The sequence below is a fragment of the Fukomys damarensis genome, unplaced genomic scaffold, assembly GCF_012274545.1.
Source record: "Fukomys damarensis isolate Sample0158 unplaced genomic scaffold, DMR_v1.0_HiC HiC_scaffold_8, whole genome shotgun sequence".
NCBI lineage: Eukaryota > Metazoa > Chordata > Mammalia > Rodentia > Bathyergidae > Fukomys > Fukomys damarensis.
The window spans coordinates 4632045-4650360 of NW_022900920.1; the positions used below are offsets into that span (position 1 = coordinate 4632045).

Sequence of the window (18316 nt, forward strand, 5' to 3'; positions counted from 1 at the left end):
GCAGGTAAGGAGAGTGAAGAGCATTAAGAGATGTGAAGAACAGGAGACTAACTTGAGCATGTAATTCAGGGTGACCTCTTAAAGCAGTGATGAAGACTCATTAGCAGTTATAAAAGGAAAGGTGGTGCAATAAGGTAGGAAGAATAAGCCAGTTAGATGGTAAATTATACACAAAGAAGTAGAAGGCATACTTAAGGGTCTTACAGAATGGCTGGAAAGATCAGCAATGGTCAGACAGATCTCAGATCCTTGCATGCACATACTTGGGACCTAATACTGAAGTAATTAGAAGCTCTAACTTCTAATTTACAAAATTCTTCACCGTTAGGGCAGAATTCATTTCATCTGAATACCTACCCAAAGCCTACAGAATACAGAGTTTGAGTTAAAGCTTCCTGGTTTATAGCAGCTAATGTGAGGTACTACAGGAATGGATCCCAGGAGGAACTTGTAAAAGGGTTCCTCTTCCCAAAATTCCCAATTACCATTCCCTGCTGGCCCAACAGCACAGCTGAAATTGTCAAGAGGGAATGTTCCCCAGGTCAACCCAGATCCAATCCTGACTTGTGGGCTGATAACATCTGACTTAGTGAAACCTGTTATATCACACCACTGCTAGCATAATATAAGTAGTACTCCCTCTGCCTGTTTCTCCCTCCTTCCTTAGTGTAAAGTATTTTAGTTCTCAGGGAAGGCTCCAAAGGGGCATTGTCTTTACTTTTTCTCTTTGCTGAGACAAAATACTCAACACCCAAAGTTAAAGGAGAATAGGTTTATTTAGCTCACACTTTTTAGAGTATCATTTTAGCTTGCTGGCTCCAAGGCAGGGTGGCATGGCAGAAGAGGGAGAAACGGTTCAAGGTGGGCAGAAGGCAGCAAAGTAGTGAAGGAGGAAGGGATGACAGCAGACCTTTCCGTCCCTCATGTTCTATCCAGGCTACATGCCCTTAGGATGGGTAGCGCTCACATCCAGGGTGGGTTTTCCCATTATCCACACCCAGAACTATACCAAACCAATCCTTGGACTAATTTAGTAATTATATAACCTTGATCCCAGCATGACACCCCCTTGATCCAGGCACCTCTGTAAAACCCCGCCTATAACTGCAGGAGGCTTTGGGAGGACATCTGGACTCAAGCTGCACATGTTCAGGCCTAATATACATGACACTATCCTCCCCATCACATCTCTGCTATTGCTCTGTCCCACAAACAGAATATTCCTTGTTAAATTCGAGGAGTCAGGGAAGTGTAGAAGACCAGTTTTTTAAAAGTCTTCTTCCAGATAGGCAACACCCTGGAAAAAGTAGGAGTTAAATTCAACTGGCAAATAAACTGGCTAGCTGAAATGGGTACGACAACTTTAAGAGTATGTTAAGAAGCCAGAAAATAATGAAGATATAGGGGGAAAACAAAACACACATACACAGTCACTGATAGTAAAATAATTTTATTTAATTTCTTGTTTTAAAAAAGGTAGCATTTCACATATAAATTTAGACTTCAAGATTACAGTATATATTTGTCAAAAGGAACATCCCTGAAGGACGGCAAGACTTAGAGCTCACTGAGTGGGCACAGGGAAGCTTACTCCACAGAGAGTTTAAGTAGAAGTATTATCTTTAAAGATTCACAATGACACTTCCCTGTTCCTCAACCCTGCCACCGGGGCTTGTGGGTGGTAAGGAAACCCACAGCCATTGCTTTGGAGCTATAATCGCTCTTCACTTATGGGAACAGGAACACCTCTAGAAATAAAAGCACAAAAGTCACTGATTCAGATTTCCCACAACGATCATTTATCTGCAGCAACAATACAAGTTTATTTTTATAATTCAAAATTTCTTTTAAGGAGGCCTAAAGGACACAAAATTCATTCAAAAGAATTTATAGAAATGAGCAAAAATGAAAATTTCTCCATATTCCATACAAATGCCTAAGGCCCAGGGAAAAGACCCTTTCAAATCTGGGCTTTCCTTTCCCAAATAGTGTTTGGCACAACCTACAGCTGTCAACCTACAGCTGTCAAGAGCCTGACATCTGAGAGTTCTGGAAGTGGTCCCATGCCTTTTCTGTCCAGCTTCAAACAGAGTCTACACAGTGATATCCACAAGCTGCACAAATCCAGGCCTAATATGCATCAAATGTTCCAAGAAAGTTAATCTGAAGAAAAAAAAAAGGTCTAGATGAAGTAGATTTCCTATAGCCACAGGTTAACTCTGTCATGTTCTTACAGAAAATTAAATTCATTGGTTGCCCAGGAAGGCAATGGAATGTGATTGACTGAAGGTGAAAGCTGGAAAAACATTTTCATTTTAACCTCCTGTGGCCAGGAGAGAAGGAAACAAAGATAACCAAGGATGCTTTCTAGGTTACTATTATTCACATTTGGTGAACAATACTAAGATCAATGTGGTAAATGTAGTAGAAACCACTGGCTGCCCTAGAAGTTGGTTTTCAGATAGAAGTGCTGGGGCAAATGAATGTTCCCCAAATCCAGTTTTAAAAATAAAAACTTCCTGCAATTATGATACACTATGAAGTGAGTGGTTAGGAACTGTATACTGCTATATCTGGTTGCAGCCCTGTCAAACTCTTGGGCAGCCAGAGCTGGGAGGTGCTATTTAAGGAGTTGCCTGTGACTAAAAACCACACACAGTACCTTAGTCACATATGACCTGGGGCAGCAATACTGACAATCATCACCCAATTGAGGGAGTGTAGGGCTTCAGAGCAAAGATTTTCTCTCTCTAAACTTTAAACCAAGCCCTCCTTATCTCTGACTCTATTAATGCAACAAACTATTGATTAGGAATTTCTATGAGGAATCTCTGGCGGGGTGGCAAAGCACTTGTCCCTGTAAGCCACCAACCCAACTATAGGAAAACAATGGTGCAAATCATATCAAGTAAATGGTTGCTCAAGTGGAAGATCATGTCCTGGGGAACCTCAGTGGCCTGGATATCAATCACATGTGGACCCAGAGTCTGGGTCCCAAGTGCCATCAGTCTTCTTTAACTTACCATGTCTGGCAGTCTTCTGTCATCCTATCTCTTGATTGGCTGAACACACATGTCCCCTGGGACCAATGTAAACATTATTCAATAGATCTCAGCTTAGAAAAACACAGCTTGTTATATATTTAGTGTTTAACATTCCAGTGCAGGCAGTATCTTAGCATAAACTTTCTCTCATTTATGAGTACCAGTTTAAAAAAGAAAACATACAGGATACTTGATAAAACTGTGGCTGAAAAGACCATTTGAATGCCAGACAGCTTGGCTCTATCCCGCAATCAGCTGATAAACCAGGACTATCACAAGACAGCCAGAACAGAGTGCAAATTCTCTGTAAATCTGAAGAGTCCATATAATCATTGTTCCCTCTTAGCCCCTTGGGCCACATCTTGATATGGGAGAACATTTCCATCTCTTGCATCAACCTGTGCTCTTCTTGTTTTGGATGGGGCTCTCTCCAGAGCGTTCAAAAGCCTCCTTGGGGAACAGGGAGCTTTCTCTTCCAGTCTTAACATCTGAATATTTCAAAGCACAAGAGGAGTCCATGAACATGCTCGGGATATTGCTTCCAAAGTAGATCTTACTGTTAGAAGCAATGGCCTGGTACTTTTTGAGCTCCAGATATTCCGGGGTCAATTTGTGCTGTGTGGGGGCAAACAAAAGCAAAGGCATCAGGATATTTTGGTGCAACAGTCACCTCCTTTTTCTCTACACTGGTCTCCTGAGTATCATGACTCAACTCTGAATGGCTACCAATGACCCTCTGTCTTTGGAATATGGTTATGGCATCAAACATTTGACTTAGAATTCCTTTCCTAAGCTCCTGTCTTAATGTAGGAGAATCCCAATGGATTGGATTCAAATCCCAATGGGAGGGACTTGGGGAAATAAATAATAATTAGTGATGGTATCTGTAGAGTGATTTAGGGCCTAAAAAGTACTTTCATATTCACTTTCTTATTTCATCTAGCAGAATTCAAGTTGAAACTGACCTGGAATTTTGGCTGATTCTCTTGAGAGAGGTACACAGGACAATGGATGAGACTCCAGAACTATAAGGAAAGGCCTGGGCTTATAGTGAGTTGCCTGTGATTCTGCCTTTGTGATTCTAGAACTGGAAAATCTCAAAAATTCACCTGATTTGGCATCCTGCTTTTATAAGAAAGCTGGCCACTTAAATTTTTTATAATAGATAAACCAGATATGTATTGACCACAGATTTCCTTCCCATAATGTTTTTGTTTTGTTTAAATCATGGTGCCAGGATATATCCAACCAAAATCTTTCTGGGTTTGATTAAAATTCAATTTCCCTGTTCTCCAGAATATATACTTGCAAAGCCCCCCAGAACTTTCTATAGTAATCTTCTCCTCCACTTTGAGTCCCAGACTGTCTTCTGATAAAAACCCTTCTTATCCTTCCTAGTTCCATAGCACCTACCTTTGCTCTCTGACAGTCTGACTCTGTAGTCGGACTCTGACTCTTCCATTCCCTGGACCTTTACCTTGTCCAGCTGATTCACATCCTCTGTCAAACTACTCCAGTCAAATCTGGTCAGAGTGCACACCTAAATTAACTCTTAAGTCCTTTTTAATAGAGGTTACTATCTGACATAAAACCACTGCCCTTCTCAAAGTTTTACCTATAATTAATAACTATAAATGTTGGACATACCCTTCCCTTTCCTGAATCCTATAAAGGTTCTAGCTGCCTCTTCATTAAATAATTCCTGCTTATTAGGCCTTACTCTCTGGTTAACTTACCCTAGTCCTTCAATAAAAATTATTTACTCATGTATCACTCTACTTCTTTCTCAAGTTATCACGCATGAAACACCTCATGACTACAACAGTTTTTAAAATGCAAAAAACAACTGTTGGCATCTGGAAATGTGCATGTATGCGACTGTTAAAACCACGAGTGAGCACAACATTTAGCAGGTCAGGGCCAGGGATGCAAAATATCTCCCCAGCATGAGTCTTCCAACAATGAAAGAGTATTTCATCCCCAAATGCCAAGAACAGCTCTGTAAAAAACATTGCTCTAAACAAGCTTAGCTACTATTCCAAAAAGCTACTTTATCTGGAAAGCAATTCTAAATGAACCTCAACTTCACTCTTTCTTGTCACTCTGCCAGAGATCTCCAACATTAACAGAACATTGGGTCCCTGTATCACCAAATGAGTGGATTTATGGCAAATGATCAGCGTTTATGTTCGCCTTTGTCCTAACTCCCCACTAAAAGAAATGATAGAAAGTTCCCTATTCAACGAGTATGCAGTAAGTTTCACTAAGCAACTGGCTGATTCTGATGGGTTGGTCACTCCCTTTTTTTGACAATGAATAAAACCACCTCTACCATATTAGAGCCCCTGAAAAGGGAAAGTAAATCCAAGCCATCACTAGGAAAGTGGTACAGAGAACCTCTTACCTTGTTTGAGGTGGCATATTTGTGTGCAGCATAATATTCAGCATCTGCTTTTGCTTTCTCTCGCGCCAGAAAGGCAGCATCTGGCAAGTAAAACAGTAATGGTGTTTAAAACGAAGGTAAGCTGCTAGTCCATTCCCTGAGCTGGCTAAGAGTCTCTTTTTCTGTTATTTAATATTTCAAATGCTTACCTTACTTGAAGTTTATATTAGCAGCTTTCAAATTCAAGTCCCTAGACAGCTCTTTCTGAAGCAGAAATATTCTTGTCTCTGCTGAGTGACAGCTCATCTGAGCCCACTCATTTCTACCAAAGAGATTCATTTTTTTTGGGTACCAGGGATCAAACTCCGGACCTTGCACCTATGAGGCAGCACCACTGAGCTAAATCCCTGGGCCAAGTGCTTCCTTCTTCTACCTCCCATCATCTAACGCACACGCCCATCCAGGCTTCAAGTAAAATAAAAAAGCCCAGACATAAAATCTCTTTTCTACTTATCTCACTGTCCTGAGATTCTCCAAATTTGATTCAGAATCAGTTAACACAGAGAGAAAGGGAAGCAGCTATATGTCAGCAAAAGTGTCCTCAAGACTGAGCCCAGAACATCAACATGTTACTGAGAGAGGAATGTACCCCCCTCCGCATGGAATTGGGCAACTATGGGTAAACTGTGCTATTGGGCAACTACGGGCTAACTAGGTAACCAAGTTCTTTGTAAAATGTACCTGAGTAGCCATAACAATTTCTGTAATCTGTCATCAAAGGAGTGTAAGAGACTCAGGAAGTCCTGCCAGAACTCTGCTCTCCCCTTCTGTGCTGTTCTGCTTTGTTTATATCCGGCTTGCTATATTCCTAGGTAAACTCCAATGGAATTAAGCCTTGTATATGTAAAAAGAGGTCTATAGGAAAGTACAAACTTCTATCTAGGGCTCTCGAGAGTGACAGGAGTTACTTGCTAAGCTGCCAGCAACAGTGAAAGCTGCCTTTTGCTCCCATCTCTGTGTTAAGAGTTATCTATGCTGGGGTGTTCACCGTTTCCTGCTTCATTCGGTACACTGGCTAGGAAGCACTGGGGCCCAGCACCGTCACAGATGGTCACTGCCTCCCTCACAGGCAGAGCAGGGGAGCTCCGCTGCTGGACAATGAGCTCCTGCTGAGCATGCATCTGTTGTGTGGGAGTCTCCCCGCAGGATGGCCCGGCCAAGATAACCCAGCTGACTCCCTGAGAAATGCTCACATGGAGAGGACCAAAAGGCATCTGAGACATCTGAATCAGGGTAAAGTTGAGGGCCCCATTTTGAAGACGAGATCCAAGTAGGAGTCTCCAAAAGAGGTCTGATCACCTTCTGTATTCCCTGGCTATCTGTGGGACTGCAGTGAAATGAACACCAGGCCACCAGAAGGCAGGTTTGGCCACGGCTATTGATGGAAGGGAGTATTTGTTTGGTTGAATCTGTGCTTGTATGTAAATGAGGTGGACATCACATTCCAGACTCTAGTGGGGGTACACAGGGTGGGCCAAAGCATGGAGTCCCAAACCACAGGCCACCTTATACAGCTTAGGGCAGCACTGTGGTGACAGCCAGAATCATTGGCCTGACAATGTTAAGAGGGGCCTGAAATATCTCTGAGAGGAGTCTGGCTTGTTTGTTGTTCATTTCTGTGGGAGGGAACCACAGTAAAAACACTCCTCTAATGATCATGATCAAAAAAAAAAAAAAAAAATTAAAAAGGTATTTACTGGAGATTATGGTCAGAAACTTACTCCAGGGAAACTCAAAACCCTTTATGAGATAAAATGGTCATCCTTTCAGTTGGATGGCCCTAACAGGTCTCATTAAAAAACAAAAAAACTTAGTCCAAAAAGTGTTACAGCTTATCAGGTTAAAACAGAAAGCCCCCAAACACCCAGATCAATCCCCTTATATGGATTTAAGATTATAGCTAGTTCTTTGTGGATTTAAGATTATAGCTAGTTCTTGGCTGAAGGAAGCCCTCTCCCAAGTTCTGGTCGTCATAAGGGGTCCATCCAAACAGGCAAAGACCTGCCAAAACTCTGCCCATTTTTGAGGGTGATCCAGATGATTCAGCTTTATATATATATATATATGTATCTCCCACTACTGGACCAACCTCCCACTTTTGGGCAACAAATATTAGCCCCAGCTCCAGGACTCTCAGCTGTTCCAGAGTTAAGCCCTTCAGTTCCAGGTCAGCCCCTTGTCAGCTGCAGTCTCAGCTGCACCTCCACCCCCATGCACTTCCATTTGGACTCTACTGTGTATCCATGTATTCAATCTGACTTCTGGTTTGGGCCGAAACTGTCCCCTGCTTCTTCCACAAGGCCTCATCAGACTGAAATTCTCCAGACCTAAATGATAGGGGAACACACCATTCTGTTGTTATATTCCCCTCTTGGCCTCTTAGCCATAAGACAACTGACATCAAGGGGCCTCGGGACAAACTAAGGCATGTCTTTCATCAGCCTTGGATTTGCAAAATAGGGGGTCACAGGGTGGTCCATCAGTTCTTGTACATGCCTGACTGTACAACTTCCCTCTTAGGGAGGGATTTCTTCACCAAGTTAAGGGCCAAAATCAATTTTATGGACAGAAAAATGTGCTTGAACTGCCACCTCCAAGGTTCTTGTCCTAACTGTCCCCAGAAAAAAAAAAAATAGAGGCTCCAAGACTGGCCAATTCAGATGACTCTCAATGGGGACTCAATCCAAAACTAGCCCTGAATGTGAACAAAAGACAATTTCAAGAGTTCTTGAGAACATCAGACTTTTATAAGATATGGATTCCCAACTGCACCATCCTAGCTAAGCCCCTCTATAAAGCCACAAAGAGGGGAGAAAAAGATCCCCTGACCTGGGAAATAGAACAAGTCTGTTTTCAAGACCCTGAAGGAGAAGCTCTGGGAAGTAGCAGCTTTGGGCCTGCATGGTCTGAGTAAGCCCTTCACTATCCATGTGACTGAGCAAAAAAAAACCGCAATAGGGGTGTTAGTCCATACCCTTGGTTCATGGAGAAGACTGATGGCGTATTTGTGCAAACAACTAGACAGTTACACAAGGGTGGACTCCTTGCCTGAGGGCTTTGGCTGCAATGGCTCTTTTGATCAAAGAGGCTGACAAACTGACTCTAGGCCAAGACCTATGAGTGCAAGTCCCACACGCTGTAGTCACCCTTATGAATGCTAATGGCCACCACTGACTTATCAATTCATGTCTGACCCATCAATTTGTGTCTGACCCAATACCAAAGTTTGCTCTGCAAAAACTTGGGAATCAGGGTAGAAGTCTCTAACAACCTAAACCCAGCTACCCTCCTTCCCTAGCTAGAGGGGCCCATACATGATAATGAGGAGGCCACAGAACAGATTTACTCCAGCCGGCCAGATCTGCGAGACCAACCTCTCCAACGGCCTGAATTGAAGTTCTTTGTGGAGGGAGTAGCCACATAGATGAGACTGGGAAACGGAGGGCTGGCTACGCAGCTGTGACTCTAGAAAAAGCTGTGAAGTCCCGACCACTACCCACCTAGGAAAAAAAAAAAATTAGAGGCTGTGCTCGGCCGCTACTTTTATATCCCATGATTGACGGCCCTGACCAAACAAAACTGTCCAGCGGTGTGTGACTTGTGCTCAGCACAATCCAAAGACAACACCAAGTGTCCCAGCAAGGGTCCAGAGGATAGGGGCAGTGCCTTTTGCAGATATCCAAGTTGATGTCACAAAACTGCCCAAGTACAGAGGATTTGGTTACCTCTTGGTTATGGTCTGTACTTACTCCAACTGGGTACAGGCTTTCCCTTGTCAGACAGAGAAAGCCCAAGAAGTGACACAGAAATTGCTACAAAAAATCATTCCCTGCTATGGGCTTCCATTGAACACAGGATCAGACAAGGGTCCCACTTTTATGACAACAGTGGTCCAAGGGGTGGCAAAGGCAGTGGGGATTAATTGGAATTTATATGCAGCCTATAGGCCCCAGAGCTCGGAAAAAATAGAGGATGAACAGAAGCCCAAAAGCAGGGTAAGAGGCTGGGCTCACCTCAGCCCAGGCCTTACTCACTGTGCTTCTCTGAATACGTTGCACTCTGCACAAGAGAACAGGCTATTCACCCTATAAGCTTCTGTTTGCCAGGCCACTCCCTGTCTTGAGAGGACTAGCACACCCTCTAGAGACATCAGGAAGAGCTATTTTAAAAAAGACGATTGAACTAGAAAACATCTCCCAAAAGATAGCCTCTTCAGCCTTAAAAAGGGCCCCTGTTAGCATCTCTAGACCACTCCACCCTTTCTCTCCAAGAGATTCAATTTGGGCAAAGACTGGTAACAAGACAGTCTTAAGCCCAAATAAAAAGGTTCACCAACAGTCATTTTGACTACCCCCATGACAGTCTGAATAAAAAGAGATCCGCATGGATCCACACAGTTGAGTAAAAAAAGACTGCAACACCAGACTGCAGATGTTCCAAAGACTCTCATCATGACACCAAGATCATATTGACTCAGAGGGGAACCAAGCCAAAGTCAGCAGAAGACATCAACCCTACTCTAATCACTCCGGGGGCTGATGAATCTATGCATGGCAGAAACCTGAGGGTGCTGCTAAGGACAGGACTACATACCTTTGTTCTGACCTGTGATGAACTGATACCTTTTGCTTTTAGTAGGATTTCTTTCCCTGCTTTCTGACATAGCCCTTGCTGAGACTGCCCCAGCTAACTAAAACTAAGTTGTCTGTTTGCCCTCACCTTCCTTTTGTGGGTAAGATGTTTCACTGGTATTGGTTGCTTTTATTAGGGGCTCTCATCTCCTCCACTCCAGGAGTGACACTTGAGGAATTAATTCCCACAGGGGCAACCAACAACTGTGACCCCTCCCTGTGTGTCACTCAGACAGGAACTTCTGTTATGACTGTTTTGCTTTTTCATACTTACTATGCGGTAAAGGAGAGGTCACAGAAACCTGCACACATAATTTGACTATGTATTAGCCTAAGGACTGTACCCCACCCATGTGCTTTAACCCAGAAACAGGAACTACTTGGGAGTTTGAAATCCTTACTGTGTCTTGCACCAGGGACAAATTAGGACCCTTGATAAACAATACCACAAAATTAAGGCGAGGGGAACTAATGATTTTATTTTTTTATATTTGTTCAGCTATCAATTCTGCCTTTAAAGCTAATCAAATGTGTGTTACCCCCACCACCCCGCCATTATGGAGCAATCCAGTTTCCCTACACATCATGCAGGGGCATAAAGTATATGTGTGTCTGGAAAAATAACCCATGGGATTGATATAGAGATCCACCAATGAATTGTTGCCCCTACTGGCCGTGTATAAAATAGGCCACCTGACAGAGGGGATCTCCTTTAGAGAAATGAAGACCCCTGACCCTGGGGGGCTTGGGACATGTAATCCAGTCAGTATCAGCATCATAGACCCCAAGTACCCAAAACAGGAGGAGGACAAAGACTTCAGATTACAAATAAATAAGAGAGGTGATGACATGGAGGCACTAGTCTGTATCAAGAGACTTCCACAATAATAACCACCATAGATCAAAAACAGCCGGTCTTATGAGCTAAATGATAATCAATCTATAAAAGATTATATAATCATGGACATTAATAAGATAAAATATGATGTAAACAATAAAAGTTGATATAAAAAGTGAGACTTCAATCGAAGCCTCAAAGGGGGAAATAAGAAGACCACCCTGCCATATGGAATTGGGCAACTGTGGGCTAACTAGGTAACCAGGCTCTTTGTAGAATGTACCTGAGTAGCCATGACAACTTCTGTAACCTGTCACCAAAGGAGCGTAACAGACTCAGGAAGTCCTGCCAGAACTCTGCTCTCCCCTTCTCTGCTGCTCTGCTTTGCGTACTGCTTGCTGTATTCCCAGAGAAACTCCAATGGAATTGAGCCTTGTATATGTAAAAAGCAGTCTATAGGAAAGTACAAACATCTACCTAGGACTCTCGAGATTGACAGGAGTCACTTGCTGAGCTGCCAGCAACAGTGAAAGCTGCTTTTTGCTTGTGTTAATGGAGTTATCTGTGCTGGGGTGTTCACTGTTTCCTGCTTCATCACTATGGGATTCGAGTTTTGAGATTCTCCTTGAAAACTGCTCTCCCCGCCAGCTGATTAGTTATGGTTGACAGATAAAAAAGAGACTGTTGGTACTGTGGTTTATTCTTTTGTATATTCCTTACAAATGATTATGAATAATTCTCATATTTTTTCTGAGAATAAAGTAATGGCTAATAAGACCCAATTTAAGGAAAAAAAAAATGAAAAGGTGATCTAACAGAGTCACAAACCAAAGGAAGAATAGATGTAATAGCATTAAAAGAAATTTTGTCTAGAATATTGGGCTAGCTACTTCCTCCAGACCGGAACACCTGATTACTCTCTACGCAAGAAAATCAAGAGCTGGTCCCCAGCGCAGAGAGGCAGTTCAGCATGGTCAGAAGCTCACTCTCTACAATGTACCTTCAATTTCAGAAATGCGCTTTTCAGTTTCTTTCTCCATCACCTTCTGCTGAAACTGAATTTTGGCCACTTGTGCAATCTTCTCTGCTTCTATAATTATAAAACAAAAGATATACTCAAAAACATTTCTAGTTCCTGAGGCACTTTGAACCAGTAGCACATAGTTTAACACTTAATTACATAAAGACTTATGGATAATTGTTTTCTTCAGTTTTATTGATCCAAACAACTCAAAGGAATAAAGGAATTTATTCTCTATTTCACTGTCTTATTTTGGCAGTGTAAGTTCTGTGAGAAAAGGAAGCACAATAGCTTAATAGCTGCAGTCTGTAATGCAACTATACAAGCCAATGGGGGAAAAGAAGATACTTTATGAAAGTACTACAGAACAAAAACAGCAACATAAATGTATAGTAACAGACAATTACATAATATGGCAGGAGAAAGAATAAAGGAGATAAGTTAAACTAAGGAAAACCTTCTAGAAGGAATTTTATTAGGAAATAATGGATGAGACCTACGAGGATATTCCAGAAAGCACAAATAAAAGGAGGTATGAATGAACAAGTCACAATGAAGAGGTGATAATGGAGCCAGACGACAACAAAAAATAAGGTAAGAAAGACGGCTCTCTATCTTGAGTGACAGGCTAGGAAGTTGTTTTAATGTACTCAGGATCTACTTTTAAGTTACCACCATGACATGAGGAAAAGAGTATCAGAGGAGAAATATTGTGACTGCTGTAGAAGGTTAAATGAAAAGCAGGGTAACTCATCCAGAAGGTGAAAACAAGTGATGGGAGTGAACACATTAGGTAGTAAAGGTAACCTTGAGATGATTTAAAGGTACGTGGAAGAATATGCACCAAACAAGTACACACAGGAGAAACTAAGCAGCCTTAGTACATTTATGGCTGAGCCAAAGGACCCAGGACCAGGGAAGAAAAAATTCTAATTACACTGTAAAAATCAATCAGTGATAGTCTTAAAAGAACATTCTCAATTCTCCTGTTTAACCAAAGAGGATGAACATAGCTGTCCTCTGTATTCATAGGTTTCTCATCTGCAAAATCAACTAATTGAACATAGAAAATATTCAGAAAAAAACTTTCTGTACATATTAAATATGTACAGAATTTTATCATTATTCTCTAAACGATATAGTATAACAACAATTTACATAGCATTTACATTGTAGTACGTATTACAGGTCATATGGAAGTCATAAAGTCATATGGAAGAATATGTATAAATTATATGGAATATATGCTATTTTATGTAGGAGATTTGAACATCTACAGATTTTAGTATGGGCGCTGGCATGATGTATGTCTGTTAGTTTTCCTAAAACTAATATCCACAGATACCAAGAGAAGACCATATTTTATCTCTGGCCCCAGAGGGAAGCACATAATGGAGAGAAAACTTTTAAATAGTTCTGCTTTTGTCATGTGGGAATAAAGCAATGGATATTATGATTAGCTTTCTAGTTCCACAAAAATGGTAGAGTAGGCTACTGAGAAAACCCTTCAGGTAACACCTTAAAATGCTAGATAAAATACGATTTTTAATGCATGGTTGGGTTCATAAGAGAGATCTTCCAGTGACGTATGCAAAGGGAGAGCTGAGAGCCTAGGTGGTAGCTGCCCTGGGGATGGTATTACACAAGAAAGGAAATTGGACTTAGATAATAGTACAGGCAGAGCCTGGAAATCAAGCCTTGCAATGTTAGAACTAAGACTCCTACATAAAACCAAGACTTCTGCTGTTTGCAGCTATAGTAAAAGAGGGATTGAAGAACTCTATCCAACAGTTCAGTAAGTTTTCCTCTCCTTAGATATATTACCAGTGAAACTGGAGAATACCCCAAAACAAAAGTCTTCAAAGCAAGAGAGAAAAGACTGATTACTCAAAAGTAACGATGAGACTGCTAGTAGACTTGTAAACAAGTACAAGAGGCCAAAAAAAAAAAAAAAGTGATGTTTGGTGCAGAATTCCTATTTAAGAATGACATAAAAAGATTTTTAGACCAAGGAAGACTGAAGAAGTTTTCCATTCCTTAGTTCTGACTGAAAGGAAACCAACCAACCAATCAACCTAGCAGGGGGAAAAACGAATCACCAGGGGTAATGCAGAGTACAAAACATTACTCTACCCTCATAAATCAAAGTATACATACATGACAATAATCAATGGGAGGATACAAGCAACATGAAACTAACATACAAGGCAATGATACTATATAAGATTGGAGAAGAGTGCTAAGAGTTTAAGTATTCCAAAGTATTGCTCAAGAAGAAAACAGAGATAATGATTAATTTCAGACTTTGTCAAATTAGGTATACTTGTTAACATACCACAGGTGATGACTAGTTACACATTACAGATATGATACAGAATGTCAAACTTCCAGTCAAGTAAAAGGGAAGAAAGAATAAAAATAGTCATTTAGTACTGATCAGAAATGAAGGAGGAAAAAGCAGAGGAAAAAAAGTATGGTAAATAGCACACAACTGAATAATACAAACAAATCCAAACATAGCATCAATCACAATAAATATAAAAAGACTAAAACTCACCAGTTAAAAGACAGATTCTCACATTGGATAAGATAACAAAATCCAGCTATATACTGTTTACAAGAGACACACCTAAAACATAATGACATAGAAAATTCAAAGTAAAAGGATGGGAAGATACAGCAAAAAAAAAAAAAAAAAAAAAAAAAAAAAAACCCCAAGAGAAATCTGGCATAGCTATATTATCATCAGACAAAACAGAGCCTAGGCCAAAAAAATGTTTAGGGATAAAGAACGTTATTATAAAATAGAAGTAATTCTCCAGGAAGATGTGAACCTGAATGCTCTTATTGATACAAGTCCAAGATACAGAAAGAAAAAAAACTACAACTCAACAAATAAACAGGCACAGTGGGAAATCGTAACACACTTTTCTAAGTAACTGATAACTCAAAAAGATAAAATTAGAAGAATAGAGAAGACCGAACAACACAATTCACAAGTCTGACCTTAATGGATCTTCCTATAGAGGAACATGCACCCAATAAATAGAGGATATATATTCAGTCTTTTTAAGCACACAAAGAACTTTTACACAGAAGGGCTATGTGTAGATAAGTCACAAAGCAAATTCCAATACACACTTAAGAATTAATATAATAGATGTTATTTTCTAACATTTTATTTCTGACATTAACAATAGAAGACAGGCCCTCAAAAACCCATCAAACTAGAAACTGAAAAATATAATTTTCATAATTCACAAGTCAAAGATAAAAAATTATAATAGAAATGTTTTTAAAAGAATTAAAACTGAACACCAATCAGCAAAGTATATTTCAAAACTCAATATTTAGAAGATCTCACTAATTAGAAGAAAATTTGTCTTGCATACTTCCATTTAAAAAGACTGAAAATAAATGAATTATGTAACTCCAGAAGTTAGAAAAGAACAAATGGGTAAATGCAAAGCTGCTGCAGAAAGAAGGAACTCATAAAAATAAGTGTAAATAACATTGAAAAGAAAGCAACAGCCAACAAAAGCCAGTTGTAACAAAACAAGACAAAACAAAAAACAAACAAACCAGAATAAAATAAGACATCTCTGGCAAAACCAATCCAGTGAAAGAGGCACAAGTAAACAATATTAAGAATGAAAAGGGAGCACATGGATTTGGTAGATGTTTTGAAGATCATAAGAGAATTCTATAAATTTATGTCCCTAAATTTGATATATCAAATAAAATGGACAATTTTCTACAAAAATAAAATTGCTAAAACTGACTTAAAAAGTACAAATTGCATTAGACCAAAATGTTTTTACAGTTGAGTTTCACCAGATCTCAGAGGAGGTAACAGTATCTTATACAAAGTTGCTTTATCTTAGAACACAGAAAATGAAGAAATGCTCTTCAACTCATTTTGAGGCTAGGAGAACCGCAATATAAAAAAACAAAACAAAAAACCCTCACAACTCTTCCAAAGTCTGATGATAGGAATGTAAGAAAATTATAAATTGATTTCATTTATTAAACAGTAAAAATTCTAGAAAACTCAGCAGTAGGCCACGTAAAGACATCTACAATGATAAACCCCCAAGTGGGTTTAATCCAGGAACTCACAAAAAATTCAGTAATAAAAAAAAATCTATTAATGTAATTCATCACATTAACACCTTTAAAAAGAAAAATCACATGTTCGCTTCAACAAAAGTGGAAACTTTTTTTAGTTTTAACTAAAAAATACAGCTTCTCAAGAAAAGCTCTAGTAAAGGATAGAAGGAAATGTCTTCATTAACTGATAGATGTTAAGCACAGTAAATGTCAGTGGGAGTATTTAAAAACAGAGACAAGACTACATTGCCTACAACCACCTTTCTAGTCACTGTACACAGAAAGTCATAGTCCAAAGTAATAAAAAAGAAATAAAAAGTACAAAAACATAATGAAAACAATAGAATTGTCATTATACAAAAACGTTGACTGCTCACACGGAAAATCCAGAACTATTACAGTAATAGCATTTTCAGCAAGACTACTAAGTAAAAAAATCAACAGTTTATGTATACAAAAGCAACAACCAATTAGAAAATGTGCCTGTAAGTACAGCCTATTTATAACAACAAAAACTTTAAAGGAGACTAGGAATAAATCTCTAACAAATCTGCCATCAACTTTAAGAAACTTAGGACTTTTTGAAACACATTTCTTATAAATGAAAAAATATAACGACTCAATATCATGGATATTGCAATTCTCTACAAACTGATGTGCATATACATGCGATTTAAATAAAAATCCCAACACAGTATTTTATAGAACTTGAGCTGGTTCTTAAATTTATATGGATGAATAAAGAACCTAGAATAGTGCAGGACAATTTTACAAGTAGTTAACAGGAGGAACAGCTAAGATAATACTCTTCCAGACAGAAAGACTTAACATAAAAGCTACAGTAATTAAAACAAGGTAATACCAGGAAACGGAAAATTAAAAACTGAAATAAAGCAGATGTCCTAGGAATAGGCAAATTAAATATGTTATACCTTATTATATGACATACAAAGCATAAGAAATAAGTAGAAGAAATAACGAACCATCCAAGAGTCTAAGACATTTGGTTTGCCATTTGGAAAAAAATAAAACTGAATTGGCATGTCACATTACACACTAAAATAAATTCTACATGGATAAAAGCCCCACATACAAAATCTGGAAAGTAAAACTTAAAAAATAGAATTTTTATTGAGGTAGGGAAATTAGTAAGAAAGGCACAAATCATAAAGCAATAGATTGATGAATTTGACCACATAAAAATTCAATACATAAGTTGAACATACAAGAGTTCAAACATAAGCCACAAATTGAGAGAAGATAATTCTAATGCATAAATTTGGGAACAGTTTAGAGCTCAAGAGATTAAAAAGAACTCCTATAAATCAGTTCAAAACATCAATCAAGAATGAAAACAAATCTCTTGTAAATAAGGAGGGGAAGGAGGTTTACAGAGAGGGAAAGGGAATTGGAAAAAAAAAAGAGTCAAGATATATCATGTACAGGTACAAATTCCCTAAGATGAATGTGATCATTATGGATATCTAAAATGTACCAATAAACTTAACTTAAAAAAATCAAGCAAATAACAGCCTAAGGATATTAAAAGGCAGTTCATATAGGAAAAAGGAAATGTCAATGACCAATAAACAAGATTCAAGTTTAGTATTAATTAAAATTATGTAATCCCATGTCTATCACTGAACTGGTATAAATGTTTAAAAGTTTGATGACTCCAAGGGTTCAGGAGGATGTGCAGAAGGCGACTCAAACTTGTTATTGAGTAACTTTCGAAAGCAATTTGGCAGTGTGTTAAAACTGATGAATCGCATACTCTAAGACTCAGCAATTCTACTTCAAAGTATGTCTTCCACAGCAGTTCTTTCTCAAAGCACCTGTGGGAAAGTATTTTTTTCTGCTGAATTTCAATCTGTTAGGAACCAATAAATTATAAACTATAATAATTAAAGATGAATTACTAGAAAAGAGAAATTAAAAAATAAGATATAGAAAGATAAGCTCCAACTTTTTGATTATCAGATTCAACATAAAAAAATTAGTGATGTGTCAGGTGTGGTGGAATATGACTTGTAATCTCATCACTTGGAGGCTGAGACAGGACAGTCATGAGTTCATCACCAACCTACATAGCATGTTCAAAGCCAATGTGGACTACATGGTGAGACACTGTCTCAATCCCCCTCTTCTAAAGGTGTGAAAATGCTGTAAGAACTTCTAAGTTCACTGTTAATACCCATACTCCTCTAACTCCTAATGTAGCTCAAGAAA

General features: G+C 39.2%; 1 protein-coding gene across 4 annotated transcripts in view; it reads right to left on the bottom strand.

The window, feature by feature from the left end:
* Nucleotides 1-3131: 3131 nt before the first annotated feature.
* Nucleotides 3132-18316, bottom strand: part of Erlin1 (ER lipid raft associated 1) — a 38993-nt gene continuing 23808 nt past the window's right edge. For all 4 annotated transcript variants that reach the window (XM_010638533.2, XM_010638534.2, XM_010638535.3 and 1 more), the window contains 3 exons: nucleotides 11957-12046; nucleotides 5449-5528; nucleotides 3132-3659 (listed from right to left, as the gene is read on the bottom strand). In XM_010638533.2, coding sequence (XP_010636835.1) covers nucleotides 3438-3659; nucleotides 5449-5528; nucleotides 11957-12046 — 392 coding nt within the window. In that variant the 3' untranslated portion in view covers nucleotides 3132-3437. The remainder of the gene's footprint in view (nucleotides 3660-5448; nucleotides 5529-11956; nucleotides 12047-18316) is intronic.